Source organism: Diabrotica virgifera, chromosome 7, assembly GCF_917563875.1.
Source record: "Diabrotica virgifera virgifera chromosome 7, PGI_DIABVI_V3a".
In the NCBI taxonomy this organism is placed as follows: domain Eukaryota; kingdom Metazoa; phylum Arthropoda; class Insecta; order Coleoptera; family Chrysomelidae; genus Diabrotica; species Diabrotica virgifera.
The window spans coordinates 72,336,713-72,364,562 of record NC_065449.1 but is presented as its reverse complement, the minus strand read 5'-3'; the positions used below and the strand labels follow the sequence as shown (position 1 = coordinate 72,364,562).

The following is a 27,850-nucleotide window of genomic DNA, read 5'->3' as shown; positions in this document are numbered from 1 at the left end:
CCCGTATGCACGCCAATGGTGAATATAAAATACATAGTTGTACGTCAAAAAATGCGCAATAACTACTTCTTAAAACCCACCAAATTTCATTTGCATATCTAAACCGGTTTTAAAACAAAAAATAAATCGTCAGTGTGTAAAAAAAATTCAACATCTCGTATATAGGAAACTAATTATTTACAGACATGTTCATAAATCAAACGGTCATTATTTTTTCATGCAGAATTACCCCTTAAAGTTTGTCGCCCTTATTTAGAAACACACTGTATTGATGAAGAACATGGATACTTGTCAAAGTACCTAACTTTTTCATTATTCAACATAAGTGAATGAGTCACAAAGCAGAATGTTAAGAAAGGCTAAGGCTACAATTGAGTTTTAATTTCAATATTTTGTAAATGTTAGAATATTCCACAAGGTGTTCCGAACTTTGAGGAAAAAACACAGTATTATTGTTACACCCGGTACACTTTGAGATTTACCTCTACAGCAACACTGTTATTACTATAGCGATATTTTTAGAGAATAAGGGCAATAAGGCTATAACAATTTAAAAAAATTACTAAAATCGGACAACAGATTTCAGATATTCGAGACATAAGAAATTACCCATTTTTAAGGTGTCCCGATTTTTTTGGCCAGGAATGTATTAAAAATGATTAATTAAATAAATTGTTTTTTCTTTTATGGCACCTTATTTAACATTTTTGGATAATAATTATTATTTGGGAAATATTTTAGTTACCAAAATAAAAGTATTTAACAATAGTTTTTTTAGAAGGTCAATGGAATACGTCAAGACTGAAAGCCATAAACTATTAAAAAATTAATATTAATAAAAATATTTTGTATTTTTATAATCTCTTGTCATAAATCGTATAATAAGATAGTCGTGATACACAAAGTTTGCATAATCAAGTTTTTCTTATAAATAGAAATTATTCTCTCCTATGGTTACCAAGGTTACCTTAAAACTGTTTGAGACGATATAAAATATACTCAGTGACATTAGAAGTGTAATACCCAGAAGGAATAATTTCTTTAACTTACTTTTTGGGCAACATGGTTGATTTACATCAAGAATAAAACGATAAAGATAGCCAGAATTTTTATTGTTCGATATGTTCGACATGTTCGATAGGATTTAATTAAATCCGGTGGTAAAGAGGTGGACGACAAAACATTGATGCCAGCTTGACCAGAAATAGGTAGTCTAAAGTGCCTATCTTGGTGCTCTGTGGTACGTCTCAATTGACTAGTTGGTCTTCTCCGCATTCATCTTCCTTCGCTTGTCCACATACGGCACACAAACACACATAAACGTCATTACCGTAACAACACGACGACCAATTTCGCGATACGACAAACCCATATCTACAATATGTAGGCAAGAATTCTACCTTTATCTCTGAGAAATAATAAATAAAACTTCTGCACCAGCCGGTCTTCATAAATCGCCAAATAAGGGAATAAAGACCCTAAGGAAACTCCTTGAAATGGTTTGATGAGATAGAACACGACATAAGCAAAGTGGAATCAATTTGTGATGAAAAGCTTGCCACTGACTACCATTGCTACACTGTACTAACTATAGTACCTGTCAGCTTTTTTGTTTTAACATTTTTTAAAAACCTTTTTTTTTCATTTTTCTTACTCTTTGTTTAACTCGATCATTAATTTTTATTAAGATTCTCCAATTTGTTTAATTTTTATCATACTTTTTTTTCAGGAGTAAAAAGGTACACTAACAATCCTTCCATTCTTGTTAAATGTTTTTTATTTTAATAAATACAGAACAACTTGATTAATTACAGTATTTTTTAGATAATCATTACTAGTCCTGTCGCCAGTGGGGGTACAACGGCCTCCTTAATTCAGATGGACTTACCCAAGTTGTTTTTATATATTTTGACCCGTAGAACACGAATTTTTTGGGTAACAGTCGATCCGGATGTCGATAAGGTTTTTATTAACAAAGAACTCGAGGAATCACATAACAGCGATTTTTCGCAAAACAAAACATTTTTTTGTGTTGTTTGGGTCATTCTAAACAAAAAATGTTTTTACAAGTTTTTTCGTAGGATGCATAGTTTTCGACATAAACGCGGTTGAACTTTCGAAAAATTGCAATTTTTGAACCCGAATGACTTTTGATTGAAAAATAAAATAGCAATTCTGCTTACCGCATTTGAAAGATCAAGTCAATAGTATGGTATAACTAGACTCAAACCCAGACATCCAAAGTGAAAGTTATCCTTCAACACTAAATTTTTCTATATGGTCCACATAATCTTCAGAAAAAAGTCATACCATTTTGAGCGTCGGGTTTGGGGGGGAGAGCGGGGAGAAATCGGTAAATTCGTAGTTTTTTACGTTTTTCGTCAATATTTCTAAAACTATGCGGTTTAGCATGAACAATCTTCTATACAAAAATGTTCTACATTAAATTTGAAATAAAAAAGGTCCTATGCATAATCCTTCTAAAATGAACGGTTCAAAAGTTACGGAGGTAGTATAGTATAATTGGTCCAAAAAAGGCCTAACCCAGACATCCAAAGTAAAAGTTTTCCTTCAACACCAAATTGTTCTGTATTAACACCAAAAAAGTCATACCATTTTGAGCGTCCCGTTTGGAGGGGAGATGAGGGAAAAGTCGGTAAATTAGTAGTTTGTTTACGTTTTTCGTCATAATTTCTAAAACTGTGCTTTAGCAAAAACAATGTTCTATACAAAAATGTTCTACGTGAAATTTAAAACAAAAAAGGTCCTATACATAATTGTTATAAAATCAACGGTTCCAGAGTTACGGAGGGTAAAATGTGGAGGTTTTCAATACTTTTTATATTCTTTTGGGCAATTTATAGAAATTTTCTTTGACAGGATTGTGTTTTGTAAATAAAATTTGCTATTTCAGTGGCCAATGATATGTTAGTGATAAGCTCTTAAAGAAACGTCAACCTCACCACCCAAAATTTTGATCAATTGCCCAGATAATATAAAAAGTATCGAAAACCTCCACTTTTCACCCTCCGTAACTCTGGAACCGTTGATTTTATAACAGTTATTTATAGGACCTTTTTTGTTTTAAATTTTATGTAGAACATTTTTGTATAGACCATTGTTTAAGCTAAAGGATAATTTTTGAAATATTGACGAAAAACTTTAAAAAAAACTACTAATTTACCGATTTCTCCCCCATCTCCCATCCAAACCGGACGCTCAAAAGGGTGTAACTTTTTACTGAACAATATGTGGACCATATAGAACAATTTGGTGTTGAAGGAAAACTTTTACTTTAGATGTCTGGGTTAGGCCTTTTTTGGACCAATTATGCAATACTACCTCCGTAACTTTGGAACCGTTCATTTTAGAAGGATTATGCATAGGACCTTTTTTATTGAAAATTTTTAATGTAGAACATTTTTATGTAGAAGGTTGTTCATGCTAAACCGCATAGTTTTAGAAGTATTGACGAAAAACCTAAAAAACTACGAATTTACCTACTTCTTTCCCCTCTTCCCCCCAAACCCGACGCTCAAAATGGTGTGACTTTTTTCTGAAAATTATGTGAACCATATAGAACAATTTGGTGTTGAAGGATAACTTTCACTTTGGATATCTCGGTTATGCCATTATTTGGATCAATAGGGAACTTGCATAAAATTTTAAATTCAAAAAAATATTATAAATCACAACAGAACATAATTTAAAACATGTATCAAAGATTAAAAAGTTTTGTTTGGCTTTCGTTTGGCCCCTAAAGATGATTAAAAATTCAAATTAAAACAGGTAGTCCAAAACGCATCGTGACGTCATTCGTTTAAATTATGTTTACATTCTTCCAAAAAAGTAAACAGAATTTAAAATTAGACATTATAAACGTCAGTAGAATAAAAATGTCAGTTATGTAACCTCACAAGTGAATGATCATTTGAACTATTTTAAATTGACTAAAGGCCAGAAAACAAAAAAAATATATAGATTTTAAATTTGTACTTCTGTTATTATGAGGTTTTGAGGCGTGAAATTTTGGAAGTCTTATTTTTAAAGGAAACTGAATATTATTAAGCAATAAAAATATGTGCAAGTTCCCTATTAGGTTTGGCATTCGTTTTGACACTGACACTATTAAATGACATTTAAAATAGTTCAAACGATCAAAAACACTTGTGACGTTACATTGTATTTTCTACTGACGTTTATAATGTCTAATTTTAAATTTTGTTTACTTTTTTGGAAGAATGTAAACATAATTTAAACGAATGACGTCACGACGCGTTTTGGACCACCTGTTTTAATTTGAATTTTTAATCATTTTTAGGGGCCAAACGAAAGCCAAACAAAACTTTTTAATATTTGATACATGTTTTAAATTATGTCCTGTTGTGATTTATAACAGTTTTTTCGAATTTAAAATTGTATGCAAGTTCCCTATTATATCATACTACAAATTCTATCGGTCTTAATTAGTTTCATTAATAAAAATTAATTTTTTTATTGTTAAACAAAACTATAAACACATAGTGATTGAATGATGTTTTCAATGTATTTCTCATTTGAAATCCAACGAGTAGGCGCGCATACAGCCAATTTCAACGTAGATTACGTACATTAAATCGCATGCATTGGGCACGGGAAACACTGCGTTTATGGCTTTGTTCAACAAATAAAAACTTAAGTTTTAGCAATGCAAATAATCAAAACCGATAAAATTTGACTTGAACTTTCAAATGCAGTAAGCAGAATTGCCATTTTATTTTTTAATCAAAAGTTATTCGGGTTCAAAAATTGTACTTTTTCGATTTTTTTAAAGTTCAACCGCGTTTATCTCGAAAACTATGCATCCCACGAAAAAACTTGAAAGACGATTTTTTGCTGAAAATCGCCCAAAAAATACAAAAAAAATGTTTTGTTTTGCGAAAAATCGTTGTTATGTAATTCCTCAAGTCCTTTGTTTATAACAATCTTATCATCCGGATCAACTGCTACCCAAAAAATTCGTGTTCTATGGGTCAAAATACATAAAAAAACTTGGGTAAGTCCATCTGAATTAAGGAGGCCGTTGTACCCCCCCTGGCGACAGGACTATACTTTCAGTAAATCATTGAGATATTTTTTTTTGCATTAAAACATTTAACAAAAACAAATATTACCACTAAAATGTTAAACCCGTCTGTCAGGCGGTTAGTTACTGTTTACGTCATTGATTTAAGATGTTAGTACTTAAGGGTTATTGTTCGAAGAAAAAATTTATTGCTCTTTTAAAAAAAAGTTATCGCATGTTCTGCCAACTTGATTTCAAAATAGCAGAACAGTACTTCAAAAACTGATAAATCATCAAATAAATGAATACCCAAGTATTCTCTAAATTAAGTGCAAATTTAATGTTCAAAGGAAACATTTATTGCTCTTTTTTCCAAAAAGTTATTGCATGTTCTGTTAACTTGATTTCAAGCTAGCAGAACAACAGCTCAAAAATGTACATCAAATCACTGAATACCAGAATATTCTCTGAATTAAATGTAAATTTAATATTCCAAGAAAAAATTTAGTGCTCTTTTCTTTAGTTATCGCATAAAAAAATCGTTTTTTAAGTTATCGCATTGATTTCAAGCTAGCAGAACAGTAGTTCAAAAATTGATAAATCATCAAATAAATGGATACTCGAGTATTCTCTGAATTAAATGGAAATTTAATGATGAAAGGAAACATTTATTGCTCTTTTTTCCAAAAAGCTATTGCATGTTCTGTTAACTTAATTCCAAGCTAGCATAACAATAGTTCAAAAACTTATAAATTATCAAATAATTGAATACCAGAATATTCTCTGAATTAAATGCAAATTTGATGTTCTAAGAAAAAAATTATTCCCCTTTTTTTCAAAAAGTTATCGCATATTCTGCCAACTTGATTTCAAGCTACCAGAACAATAATTCAACACTTGATAAATCATCATAAATCATCAAATAAATGAATACCGGAGTATTATCTGATTTAATTGCAAATTTAATGTTCTAAGAAAAAATGTATTGCTCTTCTTTTCAAAAAATTATCGCATGTTCTGCTAACTTTTTGAAAAAATAGCATTTTTTGCACTATATTGTTAATAATTATTAAAGAGACACATCGAAATTTCTGCAGAACGCAATAATTAGATTTGCTTATCAAAGGGATAATTAACGATAACTCGTTAAGGAACTAAAGTTTAACGTTAAAAATTGTTTTTTAATAAAAGAAATATTAGGAATATCTAAATTATTTAGAGATAGGTTGATATATTCTTAAAAAACCTAGTAAATACAGAGTTATATTATAATAATTTAATATTAATAGGTACTTACGAGCATCAACTATTTTAATTATTCCAAAATAAAGGACACAGGCGAACAACATATAGCACTTTCTACCCATCTTAACTGTAATCACTTTTGCTGAACATTAATCTTTTATAAATCTTGGACTGGTTCTTGGGATAACCAAAAAGAGATACCAGAAGCAGACATAATCATTTACACGGGATGAGTCGAATCAGTTTTTGCCTGATTTAAGTTAAATTAAAGTAAAATATAATCATCATAAAATGTAATAGATCTATTTTTCTTTAATGGTTTATTAAATACACTGACAATAAATGCGGTAAATATTTTTATATATACAGGGTGTCCCAGACTAATTTATCCAGGCTATATCTTTTAAACGAATAGAGATTTTCGAATGTGACAAAAACTGAAAAAGAAAACAAAAAATTACAAAAAAGTAAGACAATTAAAAAAATAAATAAAAAATAAATAAATAAAAAATATATTTATAAAAATGAATGAGGAATTTGGACAGTCCATAGTAACATAGCTTTCGAATTAATTATGGAGCTACAGAAGAATGTGGCTGTGGAAAACTGAGAACATCATTTAAAAACATACAAAGAAAATATGTTATAAAAAAATGATTAAAAAATGTAAAAAGGAATAATTATTTATTAGTAGAATTGTTTATTAGAGATTAATAATAGAACATATTAGTTTTAGGATATGATACGAAAAAATTACTATAGTGAAAGTCACATTGAGATGGCAGTGTACGGATATAGAATAACAATGTTGCCAATTCTACTCCCATTGTAAATTTTCATACTTTTTTAAAATAAGCAGGGCCAAACTCAAAAAAAAAGTTCACAAAAGTGTAGTATTTTCCCATTTTACATTCATAAATATTTCCAAAATTATGATTATTTTATAGGAGCCGGACCACAACGTATGATTAAAAATTTTGACAACATTCTAGTTATTTCTCTCATTTGGAAAGCACATGCGTATCTCTGTAACGCTGCCAGCTGAATGTGAACTTCAGTATAACAAGTAAAAAATTGTAAAATTGGCGAATAGATTTTGAATGAATGGAATAAAGAACTAAAATTTAGGTGTACAAAAGTTCATCACATATTTTAAAATTGGGTAAAGTAATTATGAAATTTACTTTACCCACTTATATTATGTAATACAGAATAAGCCAAATAAAAACGGAACATACGCAGATAATACAGTGTATCGGAACTACGTTTGAAATAGTCGACCAATATAAAAGTTTGACAAACATAAATCATAGCAAATCAACTACCTGTCTCCTTTTAGGCTAAGGCTACGGCCAGACAAGCGACAATTTACGGCGCCATAAGAGCAGTAAAGTGAAGCGCGGAAATAAAATGAAGCGCGGAAATGGGTCCTGGTAAGAAGGATCTGGGTCAAAATTTGTAGCTCATCTAACCAAAATAACGACCGAAACACTGTATTTACATCTCGCGACACGCCGTAATTTACATCCCCATCTGGTCATGCTTTTTACGGCTGCTTCATTTTACTGCTCTTACGGCGCTGTAACAGCAGTAAAAGGAAGCGGCAGTAACTGCAGTAAAAAGCATGGCCAGACGGGGATGTAAATTACGGCGTGTCGCGAGATGTAAATACAGTGTTTTGATCGTGGTTGTGGCTAGATGAGCTACAAATTTTGACCTAGGTCCATTTGTTTGCGACATGACGCCGAAGATGGACCCGTTCGATATTACTTCGCGATATTTTACAGCTCAGTCTGGCCATCCACTACACTCACCGCCGGACCAATTTTCACGCTTCATTTTACTGCTCTTATGGCGCCGTAAATTGTCGCTTGTCTGGCCGTAGCCTTAGCTTAAAAGAAGACAGGTAGATGAGTTGCTATGATTTATGTGTGTCAAACTTTTATATTGGTCGACTATTTCAAACGTAGTTCCGATACACTATATTAACTGCATATGTTCCGTTTTTATTTGGTTTATTCTGTATATGTAACTATGTAATGCAAGTAAATTTTTTCCAATAAAAAATTGAGTATGGCTATTAGGGGAGTGTAATTAGAACGAAAACATGCAATGTTTCGGAAAAATTCAAAAAATATAAGTCAGTTTTTTTCTACATTTACATTTTCGGAGTTATTTAAAAAAACATATAATTTCGCAGTTCATTGGTTTAATAAAAAATGAAGCACCCACTTCTCGAGTAGAACTTTTTGATATGTTGTTTATTAAACACTTCTTAATGAAATTACAAAAAGTTCTATCTTGTTTGATTTTTTCCGAAGTGAAAATCTATATGCACTCCCCTATATCAGATTGAGGTTTTTACAATGTTATGTTTGGTCGCAACTACAATACAGGGTATAAGCTTGGACTCTGAAAGTCCAATCGTAAAAAATTTGGAGGTAAATATTCGAAATGTGGCTATACATATAGACCTATTCTGAAAGTTCCTTGGACTGCAAAAGTCTTAAACGGAGAAGTGTTAAGACGAATTGGACATTACAGAAAGCTTATAAACACAATTAGAATAAGAAAAAAATCATATCTAGGCTTCTAAACGATAAATACTCTCTACTACACGTCATTATTCAAGGAATATTAGAGAGAACAAAATGCTTGGGAAGAAAGTAGAAACCTCGGCTGATATGAGGAATATCAGAGATTCGACTAACTTGGCCAGGGTAATAAGACAAAAATATACCCTGTTCGTGACACTTCAGCAGCCACGGTAGTGAAGCGTTTTTTCGACAGGTAATACCTATTATAGGAACAAATTATATCTATTTCCTGCGTACGATCTGGCGGCCATTTTTATTTATAAACCACTACCTGTCAAAAAATGGCATTTCCCCCCTTTTTTTCAAATCAACGGAAATTAGTGAAACTTATGAATTTTTTAGTGCAAATATCTTCGAGATTATGGAAAAAGCTTGAATGATTTATTACAAAGTTTGATATTTTAATTTATTGTTAATAAAATTGCAAAAAAAGGTCGGAATTGCAAAAAAAAATTTCTCAATAACTTTTGTAAAAATTAGTGTACAGCTTTGAAATTTTTGTCAAATGAGGTTTCTTTCGTGCTTAATATGTGATAAAAATTTCAAAGCGATTCATTTAATTATTTAAATTTTCTTCAAATTGTTTTTCCCAGAGAGCATTTTCTTTGCAAAAACATAAGTCAGAACGAAATGCCTTTAGAACCATTCCACAGGTGTCAAATGAAAGAGCATGACCTACATTTTCAACATGGTTGAAAAAGTGAAAAAAAAATGCATGTATTAGTAATAAATAATTATGCAAAATTATCGTCAATTTTTCTTTATAAACTTTTTGAATAACTTTTTCCAAAAAAATTAACTTTATTACCCTGTTTTAAGTGCACAACTACCAAGTTATGTTATCTATATCACAATTGATAAAAAATTGTAATAAATATGTATAATTTCTTATATGACAAAAAAAAGTTTAAAAGAATAAAAAACCGCAAAATGCCTTAAAAATGAGTGGCGCATACAATATTCCAGCTACAAAAGATCTGATATGAATATTACGTGGCGCGAAAATGTATTTTCATTTTGATGTAAAACAAAATTCTAGTTTTATTTTAAAAGATTTTTCCATAATATTTGCTAAATTTGAAGTAAACGCACCACAAAAGAGTAACTTTGATACAGTTTGAATTTTGAAACTCTTTTGTGGCGGATTTACTTCAAATTTAGCAAATAATATGGAAAAATCTTTTAAAATAAAACTATAATTTTGTTTTACGTCAAAATGAAAATACATTTTCGCGCCACGTAATATTCACATCAGATCTTTTGTAGCTAGAATATTGTATGCGCCACTCATTTTTAAGGCGTTTAGCGTTTTTTTTTTCCTGGATCAGGAGTTTTTCAAAGTTATTTATAAATTAAATGTATGAAGTTGAATGCAATGTTCCTCTATTACTCGTTAAGCCTTATAAATGGTCACCTTTGTTGCATTATCTCCCAAATGATCTAGTGTCCATCGAATGTACACTAGATTTTTTTCTATTCGAAATAGATTGAAAAAAATATATTGAGATGATCGGTAAATGAAGTCGAATTGCCCGTTGCCAGATCAAATACAGCGCCGTAATAACTACAACTACATAAACCATTTCGGGAATAATCGTTAATCGGATTATATTTTGTAGCTTAATTACTTCTAAAAGGCTTAACCGATTTTGATTAGTAAACATGAGTTTGAAACGAATTTACCAGTAGTATCTGATGGATCTAAGGTCAAGTATGATAACTGAAGCTATTACAGGAATTATTGAGCTTGAGAAACCGTTTTTCTCGTAGTAAATAGATTTGATCATACTGATGAACCCCATAACTTTAATATTCGAATTTCCCCGGATATGACGTATACACCGTTAGATTCGTCTAGAGTCCTTCTACAAGCACTCATTTATTTGCGTAATTCGTAGGCTGAAATTTTGAGTAATTGTCGAAAACCCAAAATTTTTAAAGTATAGTTTTTCAGTTTTTCGGCTATACTGAGCCGTGTGTATGTCTGATCCTGACGGCCTAAACACCATTTGAAAGCTTAACTCAACACTATTGATTTGGTCTATTTGCGGTTCTCCTGTCTCTTCTTGATCCGCAGACCCCCTCTTCAAACACAGAAAAAAAATTCAAATGGTTTAACTTTTAAACACACATACATACCTACATATCCACAAATATTTTCCCTTTTTTAAATAAAAATTGAGTCATATTTCCGATCTCGGTAACTTTTGAATGGTATAACCGATTTTCAAAATTAGACATGCGTTGGAAAGGTAATGATCAGTACTATTACAAGCGGTAAAAGTTGTACTTAAGTTTTTGAAGTTCTTGAGAGTTTTGGGGACGAGAACGAAAAACAGACCTTAAATAGAAAGGGCCTTAAAATCCACACCCTTGAACCAAAATGGATGGTTGGTATTTTCCTGAACTTTAAAATGGGACTTGGCCCATTTTTCAAATCAGTCAGATTTAGAAAATCGAAAATTTCGTGTATATATAGTGTCGCGTGTAGGGGGGTGTTGGTGTGCGTCACTGGTGAGAACTACCGTTCTCTGGTAATAAGGAAAGTTTTACGATACTTTTGCATAATTATTTATTACTAATACATGAATTTTTTATTCACTTTTTTAAATGCATTTTTTATTCACTTTTGTTAAACCAAGTTGAAAATATAGCTCATGCTCTTTCATTTGACACCTGTGGAATGGTTCTAACGTCATTTTCTTCTGACTTATGTTATTAAAAAAAAATCCGTCTGGGATAAATAATTTGAATAAAATTTAAACAATTGAATGAAAATTTGAAATTATTATCACATATTAAGCACCAAAGAACTCTTATTTGACAAAAATTTCAAAGTTGTACACTAATTTTTACAACAGCTATTACGAAAATAATTTTTTTTGCAACTCCGATCTTTTTTCTCAATTATGTTAACAATAAACGAGTATATCAAACTTTGTAATACGCTATTTTAAAGCTTTTTCCATAATCTCGAAGATGTTTGTACTAAAAAAACCATAAGTTTCCCTGTTTTCCACTGATTTGAAAAAAAAGTGAAAAATGCCATTTTTTGACACTTAATTGTTTATAAATAACAATGGCCGCTAGATCCTACGCCGGAAATAGTTACAATTTGCTCTTATAGGTATTACCTCTCGAAAAAACGCTTCAGTACCCTGGCTGTTTAAGTGTCATGAAAAAAACCTTATTACCCTGGACTATAACCTCAGACTTGAAAAAATATTTCACGTTGCAAAAGATAGGGAAGCGTTTAAAGAAGTGATCGCTAACCTTCGTTAGAAGACGAAAGAAGAAAGGCAATAAGAAGAAGAAAGTAATACATTTTTAAAACTCCAGAAAAATTTTATTTTTACGAATAAAATAATTTTTAAAACAAAAACAATTATATACATTTTTTTTTAATTTCCAAGAAACAGTATTACTAAAACCATTGTTTATGTTTATTTGTTTGCACTTTTACCTATTGATTCGCATCTGACTAGACCTGTTCAAAAACCTTGTCGATAAAATCGAACATGGTAATTCCACTAAATATTTTTATCTCGTTATTCCGCAATTTTCTGGTTGTCTTAATAATCAATATGCTCGGGTTTTTTAATATCAATAATCATAATGATATGGTATGCCCAGTAGGAAAACAGGATTAGGTCGGTGAACATCTGGTAATATTGTAGTTAATTATAATATTTCTTTTGTATTTTTGGCTGCTGATTATGAATCTCTACGGTAGATTTCGATCTCACTGGTCGAAAAATTGTTATAAACAATTTAATTGTTTCCACAAGAAACATTTCAACGATACATGGGAGGACTATCCCTACGCAAAAGCATATAAAATATTGTATATGTTACAGTTCAAGTTGATTCTCAGTTTAATGACTATTCCTAGTTCGAGTCAACTCAAACTAAAACGAGCAATAATAATTGATTTAAAAAATTAAATTCAACTTTTACTAGTTAAAGTAGACTCTTCCTAACCCTTGTTAGTAAAAGTTAATCGCTGGAAAAAGAGAATCGACTCTTACTGGTTTGAGTTGTCTATTCCTGAATCTATTCAGTAAGTGTAGAATCACACGTGCGCTGTTGAAGAACCATGTCACCAGCCCCCCTTTTTTTCGATTTGAGGGTCGAAAAAAAGGTCACTCGTTTGTATTGTGTTAGTACTGGATTGTACCACCCTTCATTCGTTTGTACTGCCACCACCCTTTTAAATTTGTCAGGAGGGGCTGGTGACCTCCTATCCCCCTTTTTTGATCTGGGGGTCCGGGATGGGTATGTTTGTTTGTCTGGAGGGGCTGATGACATGCTATCCCCCCCTTTTTCGATCTGGGGCCAGGGATGGGTATATTCGTTTGCAGTGCATAAGTATCGCATTGTTGTTTGTACCCTTATTTTGTTTGTACCGCCCTCACTCGTCTAGATTAGCCTAGTGGTGGGGGCAGTGACATGCTACCCCTCTGCTCTACACACTTTGCCATCTGAACGTCGAAAATAGTCGTTTTTACTGCGTTAGTACTGGATTGTACCGCCCTTATTTTGTTTGTACTACCCCTACTCTTCTACATTTAAAACATGGGAGGATTAATGCTAGGAGTAAGGACACAAAATCAGCCAAACCTTGCACATAGTAACACTGCCGATGTAAAATTTAAAATATGATAAAATTAAAAAAAAAACAGTTTGTCCAAAAAAAATAAAAAAAAATCGGGGAGCAAGCCCTCTTTTCACGTACCTAGGTTGATCGTACCAACCCTTGAAACCTTCCCGGGTTGATGCACAACAACTTTGATTAAGGTCATCTTACGATCAAATGCATAGTTTGCAAGTCTATATGGTACATCCATACATACATACATACAAACATTCATTTTTATTATTTATATAGATGTGATTTTTATGGAAATTTCGAGTTATTTTATTTGGAATATGTGCTAACTCGATCTAAGATCAATTAGAGAAAACTTAAAATGTTGTCAACTGTAAATTTAAACGGTATTTTAAGTTTTATTTGTTTTTTCATTTTCCCCAACCCCTTTGAAATATCCCGCTTTGTGAGTACGTGCTTGTAATTTTCGCTTATTTTTGGTGCGGTGCGTTACTTTGTTATTATTGTTGTTTGTAAATTAAAGATTTTTAAAATAGATTAACCAGGACCGTAGGGAATAAAATCAAGGTGTGCTGTGGACCGCTCCATTTTTGGGCAACAACCAATAAATATACCTGAAAATGTGTTATCGAAATATAAACAAGTGATGAAGTTTTCTAGTTAGAAGAGGATAAAAAGCTCACCAAGAAAGAGCCAGAATTTTCCGGTATTGCCGAACAGGTTACAATTAAATTGGAAGAAATATGAAAAAAGGCTTCAATTCCAATGATTGAACATACAAAAACTTATTCATCTTTTATAAGCCTATCATGATAAATATATAAATCTTATGAAACCATTAAAGAATAGGTAAAAGAGTAAATTTTACAAAACTAAAATTCAATGCTTTAAGGACAAAAGTAAAACTACACAATTCGATCTTGCAGCATGCAAACATGACACTCTGATGAGTTGTCTTTGTAGCAAATCTCAAAAAGTAACTCTGGATGATCGTGAATTTCAAGTAAATCAAAGAGATCCCAGAAAAATTATGATAAGCTCGATTGATATGGAAAACAAAAACAAATATATTCAGAGAGAACAACGGTAAAAGAAGAAAGGGTTCCGACACAAAGACAAAGCTTTAGCTCAAGTAAAAAATGTTACATCGTTTTATCGTCAATAGATTGTGAAAGAATACATAACACTTGTGCATGAGCCAGGGTGCAAATATTTCGGATAATGTGTCTCCACTGTCTAGTATATCAGAAAGTATCAAATCCAGCTATTACATGCGACAGAACAGTCGTAAATACTGGCGTTGTGATGTAATACGACTGTTAGAAGAACATCTTAAAAACCGCTTCAGTGGATTGTATGTCTGCGACATTCACATGATCTACACTTTGGACATCAAAAAAGTTTACCACTTTGGACCAAATCAAAAAACGTGAGAGTCTTCAAATTTTCTCCTATAAAAAATTTGATTTAAACGACTACTTTGAGTTAATTAACTACAAGAATATCACCTTACAGGACCACCTATATTCTCTAAATTTTCGAGTGACAATCTGCGAGATTTTATTAGGAATCCTAACTTAGACCATTTTAACATTGAGTTTGAGAAATATCACTGCCACAAACAATGTGTAGAACAATGTGTCAAACTTGCGACACAACATTCTCTAGCAGTTTGTGGAGCGTATTCGACGGCTGGATTTATAAAAACGCGAATTGATTCCAGAAAAAATATGCCTCATTTTAATAACGCTAAATCGGAAGATATCTTCGAAGAGAATGTGTTTACCATATTTTTTGTGATATTTATATACCTAATGTTAAAATTATAGTAATTTTGTACTTTGCTTTATATTTATTTTAGTATTGTTCTGAAGCTATTTTCTTGTGGCATTTTTACAATTTTAACTTTTACAATGGGAAATAAGCCACAATATTATTAAAAATGATTTTTTATTAACGTTTCGACGCCCAAATCGGGTGCCGTTGTCAAAATACAAAATACTACACTCATTTTTTGTATTTTGACAACGTATTTTGTATTTTGTAGTATTTTGTATTTTGACAACGGCACCCGATTTGGGCGTCGAAACGTTAATAAAAAAGACGTCAGGGAGACGGCTAAGTTACGCTATTTTGTTATAAAAATAATGTTGGAGCACACTTTTCTTAAGTAAATTTTTTAATTGCCTTGTGAAACCAGAAAATATTTTCCAATGTAAACCGAATTTATTTATTCAATTTTTATGAGCTATTACATTTCCCTTACAATCAAAATTCGCATATTAATGTATTGTTACGTTTTTTAGGAAATATTACGCGAATTGACTTTTAATTATTATTAAATGAATAAAAGACTTACTTGAAATTGTTTATTTATAACACTTACAATTAACACTTATTTAACAACAATATCTAATTTATTTTACACTTTCTAACATTTAATTTATTTACAAATACGACTTATCTACTTTAAAAATACATACATTTCAGCAACCCGATCAAACAATAAAACAATATATCGCGTCGAATATATTAACTGACTGCCTGCTGCTTAAAAATCATCCGCTTATATAGATACGGCTCTGCTTCGAGAACAGTCAGGAAGGCCTGAGGCGGGTCCACGCCTATCATCGGGGAAACTTCTGGATTAGCGGAGACAATACTCGTCGATGACGTGTCGCTGTTGTTTGTTGACTACTAGGGGCAGGGCCGGCCTCAGTTAGAAATTCGTCACATTGCCCCCTCCTTAAAAGATGGTTCCTCCTGGAACCTTGTCAGGACTGGAACTGGATGCTGGTATCGGCAACTGGACCCTCTTTTACAACTCCCAGTTGTATAAAAGTGACAGGGGACGGTCTTCTTTCCGCACCAGTAACTATGCGGATTGCAACAGACTAACACCTGGACCTCGGTGTCTTGGAAAATTTCTTCTACCATATTTCGGATAACTCTCCAGTCTAATTGGCTGCATTCTAACTTTGGTATGGCTAACTTTTGCACGTCGGACTCCAACACGTGCTCTCTCAATTGAATTAATGCATCCCATACATCTTGGTAGGTAGGTTGGTCACGGACAGTGTCTTTTGTTACCAGATAGAATAGGTAACGTGATGCATCTTGGAGTTTCAATGCTTTGCCAGGAGCTGGCAGTTGGCATTGAAGTTCTGCAACTCGACCAAACTTCCTTCGGAAGGCGGATGCCAACCCTCGTGCGTCTTTGATACTGGCCGGGATGGTATGGGCCAGCGAATAGTCATCGGGAAGTGCGAAAAGATCTCGCTTTTCTTCAGTGGTAACACCATGTCTTGCTTTACCGGTACCTCCGTAGGCACCCATGAACTCTTCAAAGGTAAGGTCAGGTATTTCTCGAACTTGGTTGACTTCCGCTTCTTCATCTACGTCGTGGTCTCCCTCGTACGGCGCCAACCGATTATGGTGGACTATCATCGGCTTTCCCCTAGGAATCTTGCTTATTCGGTAGATAACGTCATTGATTTTCTTGACAATGAGGTACGGACCTTCCCAGAACTGCTGCAACTTGGGAGAACAACCTGTTCGCTTCTTTGGATTATAAAGCCAGACTTTGTCGTTCTCCTTGAAACATCCCTTCTCAACTTGGGTATCGTATCGTTTCTTCATTCGGTCGCTAGCGATCTGAAGATTAGAACGGACCAACTCGTGTATATCGTCCATTCTTCTTCGTAATTCATTCACGTAATCCTCACCAGCAACATCTTCTCCAGGTCGACATCCAAACTCTAGATCACAGGGTAGACGCATCTCACGTCCAAATAGGACTTTTGCTGGTGTTTGGCCAGTTGATTCGTTAACAGCAGATCTATAGGCCATTGCGAAGAACGGAAGGTACTGGTCCCAGTCTCGTTGATGATTGGACACCATCTTTGTCAAATACTTGCCGACTGTCCTATTCATACGCTCCACCATTCCATCCGATTGCGGGTGATAGGCCGTGGTTCTTGTCTTCTTCATGCCTAGTTTATCACAGATTCCTTGAAATAGATCGCTCTCAAAGTTTCTTCCTTGGTCACTATGGATCTCCAGAGGTACTCCGAATCGGCTGATACAGTCTCTGATTAGCACATCTGCAATAGTGGCGGCCTTCTGGTCTGGAATTTCGTAGATCTCAACCCATTTCGTGAAGTAATCCATTACCACCAACATGTATTTGCATCCATTGTCACTTTCTGGAAATGGCCCGGCAATATCCAAAGCTATTCTTTCAAACGGACTTCCAACATTGTATTGTCTCATAGGAGCCTTTCTTTTCCGGTAGGGTCCGTTACTTGTAGCACAGGTAGTACATTTCTTACACCAGTCCTTCACATCGTCCGAACTATTCATCCAATAAAATCGTTCCCGAATTCTCTGAAGGGTCTTCTTTACACCAAAATGCCCTCCTGATGGACTGTCGTGTAACTGACGAAGTACTTCGGCTACTCTGCTCTTTGGAATCACCAACTGTGTTCTCCTCACTGAACCATCATCATTTTCTATTACTCGTTTAAGCAAACTGTCTTCCAAGATAAATGAGTCCACTGGGCCCAATACGTCTTAACTACTGAACCTAGGCTTGATATTTCTTGCCAAGATGGTCGACGATTTTCTTCTTTCCATTTTCGAATCTTCTGTAAAACTGGATCTTTTTCTTGTTCTTCCTTGATCTTGGTAGGCGTCCACTCGTCGTTGACCACTGTTGTTCTTAGTACTGCTGCTTCCTTCGACTCTGTTTTGTTGCAATGGGAACATTCTGCTGGACACGGTCTTCTAGATAGAGAATCAGCGTTTCTGTGGCTAACTCCGGCCCGATGCTCGATCTTGAAATGATATTCTTGAAGTCGTTCAATCCATCTGGCTATCTGACCCTCTGGATTCTTAAACTGCATTAACCATTTAAGGGCGGCATGGTCGGTTCGGATTAGAAACTTCCTTCCGTAGAGGTATTGATAGAAGTGTTCCACTGATTTTACTACTGCTAGAAATTCTCTTCTCGTGACGCAATAATTTCGTTCAGGTTTTGAAAGCACTTTACTAAAATATCCAAGGACTCGTTCCTGTCCTCCTTGGATCTGCGACAGCACTCCTCCAATTCCCACATTACTTGCATCCGTATCTAAGATGAACTCTCCTTCTGGCAGTGGATACCCTAATATTGGCGCTGTAATTAAATGCCTCTTCAAAGTTTCAAAGGCCGTTTGGCAGTCTCCATCCCAGCAATAATCTCTTGCTTCCTCTGTAAGTCGCGTTAATGGCTTAGCGATATCTGCAAACTTCTTAATGAACCTCCGGTAGTAAGTACATAGTCCCAGAAAACTTCTCACTTGATGTTTATCAGTTGGTTCAGGCCATTCCTTAATGGAATCGATTTTTCCTTTGTCCACGGCCACTCCTTCTTTGCTGACTATATGGCCTAAATAATTGACTTTACTTTGAAATAGCTGGCATTTCTTGGGATTTAACATTAACTGGGCAGCTTTAAGTCGATTAAAAACGTCTTCTAAATTCTTCAGGTGGTCTTCAAACGTCTCCCCCAAAACGATTATGTCGTCTAAATACACCAGGCACGTCTTCCAAGATAACCCTCTCAACACATTTTCCATAAGCCTCTCAAATGTCGCAGGAGCATTACAGAGTCCGAACGGCATAACGTTGAATTCCCATAATCCAGATCCTGTCGTAAAGGCCGTCTTCTGCTTGTCCACTGGATCCATTTCTACCTGCCAATATCCAGACTTCAAGTCCAACGTAGAAAACAATTTACTTCCAGCCAATGTGTCCAACGTGTCGTCGATCCGAGGCAGAGGATAACTATCTTTCTTGGTAACATTGTTCAACAAACGGTAGTCCACACAGAACCTCGTAGTTCCATCTTTCTTCTTGACCAGGACCACCGGAGAGACCCATGGGCTCGTAGAAGATTCTATCACCCCGTCTTTCTTCATTTCTTGAACAATCCTTTCAGCTTCCTCTCTCTTTGCCTGTGGTAATCGTCGAGCTGTTTGACGAATTGGCCTAGCGGTACCAGTGTCAATTTTATGTTTGACAACTGTCGTTCTTCCTGTCTTTCCTCCTTTCGGTACGAATATGTCACGATATTGCCTAAGAAATTCCCTTAATTTTCTTTTTTTCATTTGATTTAGAGACTGGCCTGCAACTGCAACCATTTGGTCGAACTTGTCGTTGGAATTATCTGACGTTGTCGTCTGACGGATTATGGACGTCACGGGTACACAAGTTCCTACTTTTGTCTCCTTCTTGATGGTCACTGGGTAGTCATTAACATTAATCAATCTCACGGGAATTTCTTTAGCAGAAGTAACCAATTCCTTTCCAATTATGATTCCTCGGCCAACCTCCTCGTCGTGGTTCCATGGCTCCATCATAACAGGTGTTCCTTCTTCCACAATTCCCTGTAGCCGCGCTACGATGATCGTTTCACTCCTCGCAGGCACAACTGTATCTTCTTTAATGGCTGCTAGCACAGTGCTGTCATCATGTGGATGAAGAAATACCTCCTCGTTGCCAACTTTGATTACCCTGTTCTTAAAATCCAATTGAAATCCACGCAAATTCATTACGTCCATTCCTAATATAACATCTTCTTCGATGTCTGCAACTATGACAGTATGGACGAACTTTTCTGCTCCAATCCCCAATTGTATCTGGGTTTCTCCGTGGATGTTGGCATTTTCACCTGTGGCAGTCCGCAGTCGCAACCTCGTTGGTAAGAGTTTCTTACGACTGTTTATAACTGACGGTCGTATAATGGTCCTGGTCGCTCCGGTATCCACCAACAATGTATAATTTTTACCATTTATTTCTCCATCTACATATACATTATCTTCACGACATTTCAAAAAAGCTATTAGTATTAGATGGTCTTTAGAGGAGTTCTGAGTCGAGGCTGCCCCCCTAGGGTCTGTGCGTTCTCTTATTTCCTGCTGGTGAGTTTCTTGATTTGCGTTCTTCCTTAAACTCCGTGCGTACCCCTTTTCACCACAATTGCAGCAATTCATGGTCTTCGTTTTCTTCGATGTAAAGCCTTTCACCATATTTACCAGCTGGTCAAGTTTGTCTTCATCCTCTTCCTCTTTCACGGTCCTAACTTTACTGTACCCGCCAGAGGCCTGGGTAGCTGATTCTTATTCGAGGGCGGCAGACAAGACATCGACCAGCGTCTTGTGACGAGCTAATCGCAGTGTTCTTTGCATTTCATGATCACGAAGGCCATCAATGAATGTTTGAACAGCCAACTTTTCCATTATGTCTTCGGGAGCTGTTGGATATGCATACCGTACTAACCTGGCAATATCGACCTGGTATTCTTGAAGAGCTTCATCTTTCTTTTGTCTTCGATTTTTAAACTGCGACTGATAGACATGCTCTAAATGTTCGTGCCCGTATCGCATATTCAGTCTCTTTTTAAGCTGCTCGAAGTCATCTGTCTCCTCTACGGCTATGGTCTGGAGGACATCCAAAGCGTCGCCTCGAAGAGCAATAGTGAGGTTTACAGCCTTTTCTTTTTCGGACCATCCGTTCGCTCTGGCCGCCGATTCGAACTGTTTCATGTAGTTGTTCCATGATGACTTTCCGTCGAAATTTGGCAGCTTAACACGAGCATGACCCACACTCCCTTCAGCTATCGACCGTGGCTCCAATTTGTATTTGGTTTCATCATCTTTAATATCTGTTAAGATGGGTTCCATCCCTTTGTCTACTTTTTCCGTTTCCTCCATTTTCTTTTCTATTTCCTTGATCTTTTCTTCAAAAGTAGATTTTATGGACGCTATCTTGTCGTCAAAATCCGAAGTGACCCTAGAGATCTCGTTAGTCATTTTGCTGTCAAGGGATGAAATATCACCCGAAACTTTCTTCTCTAACGATGCAATGTCTGTCGAAACTTTCAAAACATCCGAGGAAACTTGGGAAATTTCACCAGAAACCTTTTTCTCTAACGATGTGATCTCTGTTGAAACTTTGTTCTCCAGCGATGTAATGTCTGTCGAAACTTGGGAGATTTCACTAGAAACTTTGTTCTCTAACGATGTAATGTCTGTCGAAACTTTAGAAACATCGGAGGAAACTTTAGAAACATCGGAGGAAACTTTCGAAATCGACGAGATCACAGCAGCATGCTTGTCTTCAAACAAATAGGTTTCTGGATCTTGACCCTCTTCTTGAAGAGCGTTCTTTAGACGTTCGACTAGATCAGCCTTTTTCCCAGTAGTGTCCATGTCTCTCTCTTCTAACTGGTTGCGGAGCTCCTTAACGATCAATTCAGTGATTTTCTTATGTTGTGAAGACATTGTCACACACTTTATTTATTACGATTTATATTTTATTTATTTTTAAAAGTTCCACAATCTATTTAAACCGAAAATTTACGTTAAATTTATGTATTTCAAGTATCCTCAGTTCTGCACCATTTTATTACGTTTTTTTAGGAAATATTACGCGAATTGACTTTTAATTATTATTAAATGAATAAAAGACTTACTTGAAATTGTTTATTTATAACACTTACAATTAACACTTATTTAACAACAATATCTAATTTATTTTACACTTTCTAACATTTAATTTATTTACAAATACGACTTATCTACTTTAAAAATACATACATTTCAGCAACCCGATCAAACAATAAAACAATATATCGCGTCGAATATATTAACTGACTGCCTGCTGCTTAAAAATCATCCGCTTATATAGATACGGCTCTGCTTCGAGAACAGTCAGGAAGGCCTGAGGCGGGTCCACGCCTATCATCGGGGAAACTTCTGGATTAGCGGAGACAATACTCGTCGATGACGTGTCGCTGTTGTTTGTTGACTACTAGGGGCAGGGCCGGCCTCAGTTAGAAATTCGTCACAGTATTTTCTCTAACTTTTAGTTGCCGTGGGGGGCAGAAAATATTTTTTTTATTTCAACGCAATTTTACTAAAATACTAAATAGAGTATTAGGCAACCTTTGTGAGGTATTACATTTTCGTATCAGAATAAAAATTTCTTGAATAAAAATGGTATACATTTTTATTTTCTATTATTATTACTCTATCGAGTAACTAGGTCCATTTTTCGTTGGAATTTACCAAGTTGTTCAGACGGGGTTTGTAACAAAAATAAGAAAACTTCTGTTGGAGTGAAAGTAAAAAGAAAGATATACTCCAACAGAAGTAAGGAAAAAAAAGAAGAAAAGAAAAGACTAAGGTAACTAGTTGGGGCCTCTTATGAAAATAAAAATGAAGGGGCTTCAGCGGTTGAGCCGAAGTAGGAAAAATAAAAAATACTACTTTGCAGTAGTACTGAGGAAAGGGGAATTAGAAGGGATAATAAGTAGACGTGGGAAGAGACAGAGGCAAACTGAATAGAGTTGGCTAGCTATAGATGCAAGAGAGCAACTTGACACTCAAGGATGGATACGGCTCGTTTGCATGCCTGTCGAAGAACAGTAGCTCTATGTAGATAGTAATAATGACTAAAATATGAAATAATAAAATAAGAATAATGTACTGAAGAGGAATGAAGATGAATAATTTCTAAAGACGAACAAGATAAATAAATCTAACAAATCATGGGCGCCATGAAAATGATCTTCGATCATTCTCCCAGGTATCTTATACTGCTGTCAGATATTAAATATATCAAACCTGTAATAATGAACATAAAGGAATAATAAAAATAAATGATATACAAAATAAATAAACATATTTATTAAAAATAACTACCAGATTTTTAACAATCTCTGAGTTAAGCAAGTTCATATTATGCTGTGACTCTAAAATGACATAAGTTATACAAGAAGATATATATATTTTAAAGATAACAACAATAATGTTATCTGTTACAAACTTAAATATAAGTACCTCTTACTAACATATAGGGTACAAAATTACATAAGTCTTCTACCAAATGGTTATAGTACGCCTGCTACGTACAACTAAAGGACACCGACGAAGATGAAAATAATACAAATAAATAGGCCCAAGCCTCACTAAGAGAAAATACAATACTGAATAAAGCAAAATTAAATATACAGATGAATAAACGTTATAGAAGTGAAGTTAAGAAAAATACCGACAAAATGACCTAAATTAACCGAGCAAATGCAATGAAATAAAGTAACGACGAAGTAACCGAACAAACGAAATAAAGCGAATAAATACAATATTTGGGAAACAAGCAAGTAATGTTACAAAATAAATTTACCCGAATTACATAAACCAATATCAAAGCAATAATAAAGTATTAAAAACCTAATTTTCTCTAGGCTTATTCCTGTGCACAAGAAGTTACCGTAGATACAAAGTTTGGGAACCAAATAATCTAATATACAAATACATATGTCAAAAAAAAACAGAGGTAACCTAAATCTGGAAAAAAAACATAGTGTATTTAACAGATAGTCTGAAATATAAAAAAAACCAATAGTTACTAAAACTCCTCACTAAATGTTCCCAAACGAGGTTGCGGTTGCATCCTAGAAAATGAGCATCACTATGATGCACCTCCATGCCCCCTCGTAGGTCCAGGTGGCAGGACGAAAAGGAGCTGGAATGTCCCCCAAAAAGCTTGTTCCCAAAACATACTCCCAGTTTGACTTGGCGGTAGCTGCAATAAGGTCAAGGTGGCTTCCCTAGGTAGTCAAGGTGGGTACGACATCACATGAGGGTTAGTTTTCTTCCAAATGGCGGTTAATTTTTTATTCCTCTTCCACTGATGGTACTCCCATCCTTACTCCAGGAAACCCGTACTCCAGGAAACAAGTGGTGGTAACTTTTTACTATACTTCCAAACTTAATTGAAATAAAAATTAATTTCGAAGAAATTAACCGCCATTTACGGTACTAACCACCAACACCAACCTGTCAACCTCGCAGCCACCGGCCAAGTGCCTCTCATTCCTCCCACAGTCAGCGAGGAAAACGTCAAACTCTCACGGAACACGAATTAAACGACAAGGAACGGTTCAACAACTATGTTCCGTACAGTGTGACGTCACATGAGAAGTCCTTTACGATAAATTAAAGAATTTAAATGGGAGGTCAAGAGAAAATAATTATTTTTTTAAAAATAATTACAGCGCTAAAAATGATAATATAACGGGTGGACCGTTACAATCCCCTCCTACTCGGGAAAAAAAAATTTTTTAACCAAAAAATTTTTTTTTTTTAAACTTCAAAATATTAACAACTAAATTTACAATAGTCTAACAATCCACGTTGATTCGCAAGATTACTTCTAAATATAAACTAATGGTCAAGGAAAAATAAATCAATACATGACTCAAACTCATACTAAAATGTTACTATGTTACTCTCTGCTACCAAATATTGACATAATATTGCTTAAAAGTCAAAACAGAACTAAATATTGCACTAAAGTTCATAATAATGCTAAATGTCGAATTGGGCACCAAACCAAAATTGAACTATCCATGGACATCAGATTTATAAAGGATATATCCAAGGACGGAACAACCAGGAAAAGGTGTGAGCCAATTCGAACCATATCACAAGTAAATATATCAAAGTGAATAAAAAAAATCAGTAACTAAAATAAGTAAAGAATTGAACACCCAATCCAAAATTGAACTAACAATGGACACCAGATTCATAATAGTATATCCAGAGAAGAACAATCAGGAAGATTTAGGGAACAATTCTCACCAATGCCAAATAATACCAATACTGAACATACCAAAGGAATCCAAAACTCAATAACCAAAATAAATGTGGAATCGGACACTTAATCCAAAGTCGGATTATCAGTGGACACCAGATTCATAAAAGGAATATCCAAAGAAGAACGACCAGGCAAATTTATGGACCAATTCACACCAATACTAATCCACATAAACAGATCAGGTCTACGTACACCCACATCCGGTAATACGAACCTATCCAACCAAATACACAAAATAAATGAAGAATCGGACACTTATCCAGAATCGGACTATCAATGGACACCAGATTTATATAGGAGTATATCCAAAGAAGAACGATCAGGCAAATTTATGGACCAATTCTTACTAATACTAAATAAACTAAATTATTGGATCCAATGGTAACTAATACTGAACAAAATAAATAAATTAGGTCTACATACACCCTCATTCGGTAATATGAACCTATCTACTAAGTAATCCAAAATAAGTCAGAAAAAAAAATTACTAACAGACTAAGTAACAGAGAGGTAACCAAACTAAATCAAAGGTAAGATAAATACCTAAAGTGTATTGACTAAAGTATTCTAGAAAATACATAACTTAATTCATGCTGGTATTCACGAACTATAGCATGTTGCTACAACAGATGTATGAGAATAACCAGACTCAGATAAGGTACTAATAATGTAAGAATAAGTAAGAAAGAAAAAGAATAAATGATGAACTCATAAGTTTTATGACACTATGATAAGTGATAGGAAAAAAAATATGTGATAGGTGATAGGAAAAAAAATTGACGAGAACGGGCAACCAATTTTAATTAAAACTGCAGATTCATGCGCTCTCACATACGTGGAATTATTCAGGAAATGTTCAAAAATCTAAATAACAAAACTAATGCCTAAGGAAAGAAGTGGGAATATACTCAAATGAACAACTCATCTGTCTAAACACTCCAAATACTGACTTAACGAACCTACTATGTATAGGGATGGCCTAAGCATTGATTTATAAACAAGTGCGCAAGATATTTATCCATGTTTACTCATCAACTCAAAGTACAAACATACTATGAAGTAAAAGGCCTAATATGAACTAAATACTTCCCTATTAAATTGTAAAAAAAAACTGGAATACTTCGACTAATTACAGAAGAATGGTTAGGACATGCGACCATCATTTCCTAACAAGAAATATTATAATGGTAACACGTCTGCTTACTCTGCCATGAAAGACATAGATTACGAAGTCAGTCAAACAGCAGTGATCAGTTGCTGAGAAACAACTTCAAACCCACGCATTCACAAATCAGAGTATTGACAGACTAATCATAAGCAGAAATATGAAAGACTCAAGAATTCATACATACTTACATCAACATTCCAAACTAATTCCAGAATCATAGTGTGTAGGATAGAAGGATATAAATTATTAAGTGTTTAAGATATTGGAGACAAATGTTAATAGAGTAACCCAATAACAAATTAAAAACCACATCTTTCGAATATGGCAAATTCAATAACAGTATATCAAAAATAATAAAAAAATTAGTAAGTAATCAAATATTCAACATAATATAACGCATAACCTGAGATATGGTAGTGTAACATAGTTCCATCATAATATCCATATTAAACAAGAGTACTTGTATGAGCTTTCCTATCCAACTATATAAATACATAATAAGTTAACAACCCTACTAACTTAGGGGTTAGGTGTGCAAAACTAAACAAAAATACAAGTGAAGTTATTATTAATTGTGTAATCCTACTGACAGGATCAGCAATCAACAATATTGACTCATATTAATAATTAAAATGCATCATGTATAATACCAAAAAAAAATAAACTCATACATAAAGTACTACATAATATTTAAACTAATAAGTAATAAATTGGAGTTCGAGTTTGGCAAGCGAGGCGAGAGGTCGTGTGGCAGGTGTATTGGCGATAAGGTAATTTCGAATTCGAAACCTATCACAATAAAAACACCGGTTTTTTAAAAGACCTATCGTTATCGATAATCGTTAAACTTAAAAAGCGTTCTTGTGCGAAATAAAAATAAACTTCTAAGTGTATAATAATAATATTTATATTAGTGCTGAGGTTAACATTTAATTTAAAATGGCCAGTGGCGGAACAGGAACAATCCGAAAGGAAACCTATAGAAAGAATGAAGAACTATCTGATAGTGGCGACGAAGAATCTAAGAAGAAAAAATATAAAGAAGATAAATTATATTTTGAAAAGAGTAACCTGACGAGACGAACACCGAATAAAAGCAACGACACAAATGAAGAGATGATAAAAATGATGCGGGAAGTTATGTGGAAAAATGATGAAATGATGGCAGAAATAAGAACCATACGGAAAGACCAAAAAGAAACGATGGAATATATTAAGGAGCTGAAAGAAAAAAACGAAAAATTGGAAGAAGGTTTAAAAATGGCAAACAATAGAATAGAACAATTGGAAAAAGATAGACGGAGAAATAATATAGTATTAAAAGGCCTAACACTAGATGCTACCGACGGAAAGCCTGTAAAGGAGTCAGTAGAACACTTCATAGGAAGAAATCTGAAATTAGAGGTCAGACTGAGAGGAGCGGTGAAGATCGGCGACCAAATCTTTGTAGCAGAAATGGAAAACCTAACGGATAAGATGAGTGT

General features: G+C 34.3%; 1 protein-coding gene across 2 annotated transcripts in view; it reads right to left on the bottom strand.

Annotated features, from left to right (window-relative positions):
- LOC114327665 (phenoloxidase-activating factor 1) overlaps positions 1-6,528 on the bottom strand; it is a 114,681-nt gene extending 108,153 nt beyond the window's left edge. Inside the window, exon 1 of one of the 2 annotated variants that reach the window (XM_028276342.2) lies at positions 6,342-6,528. In XM_028276342.2, the coding sequence (XP_028132143.2) occupies positions 6,342-6,411 (70 nt within the window). In that variant the 5' untranslated portion in view covers positions 6,412-6,528. The remainder of the gene's footprint in view (positions 1-6,341) is intronic. The other variant, XM_028276341.2, reaches the window with a different exon arrangement.
- Between the last annotated feature and the right edge of the window lie 21,322 nt (positions 6,529-27,850).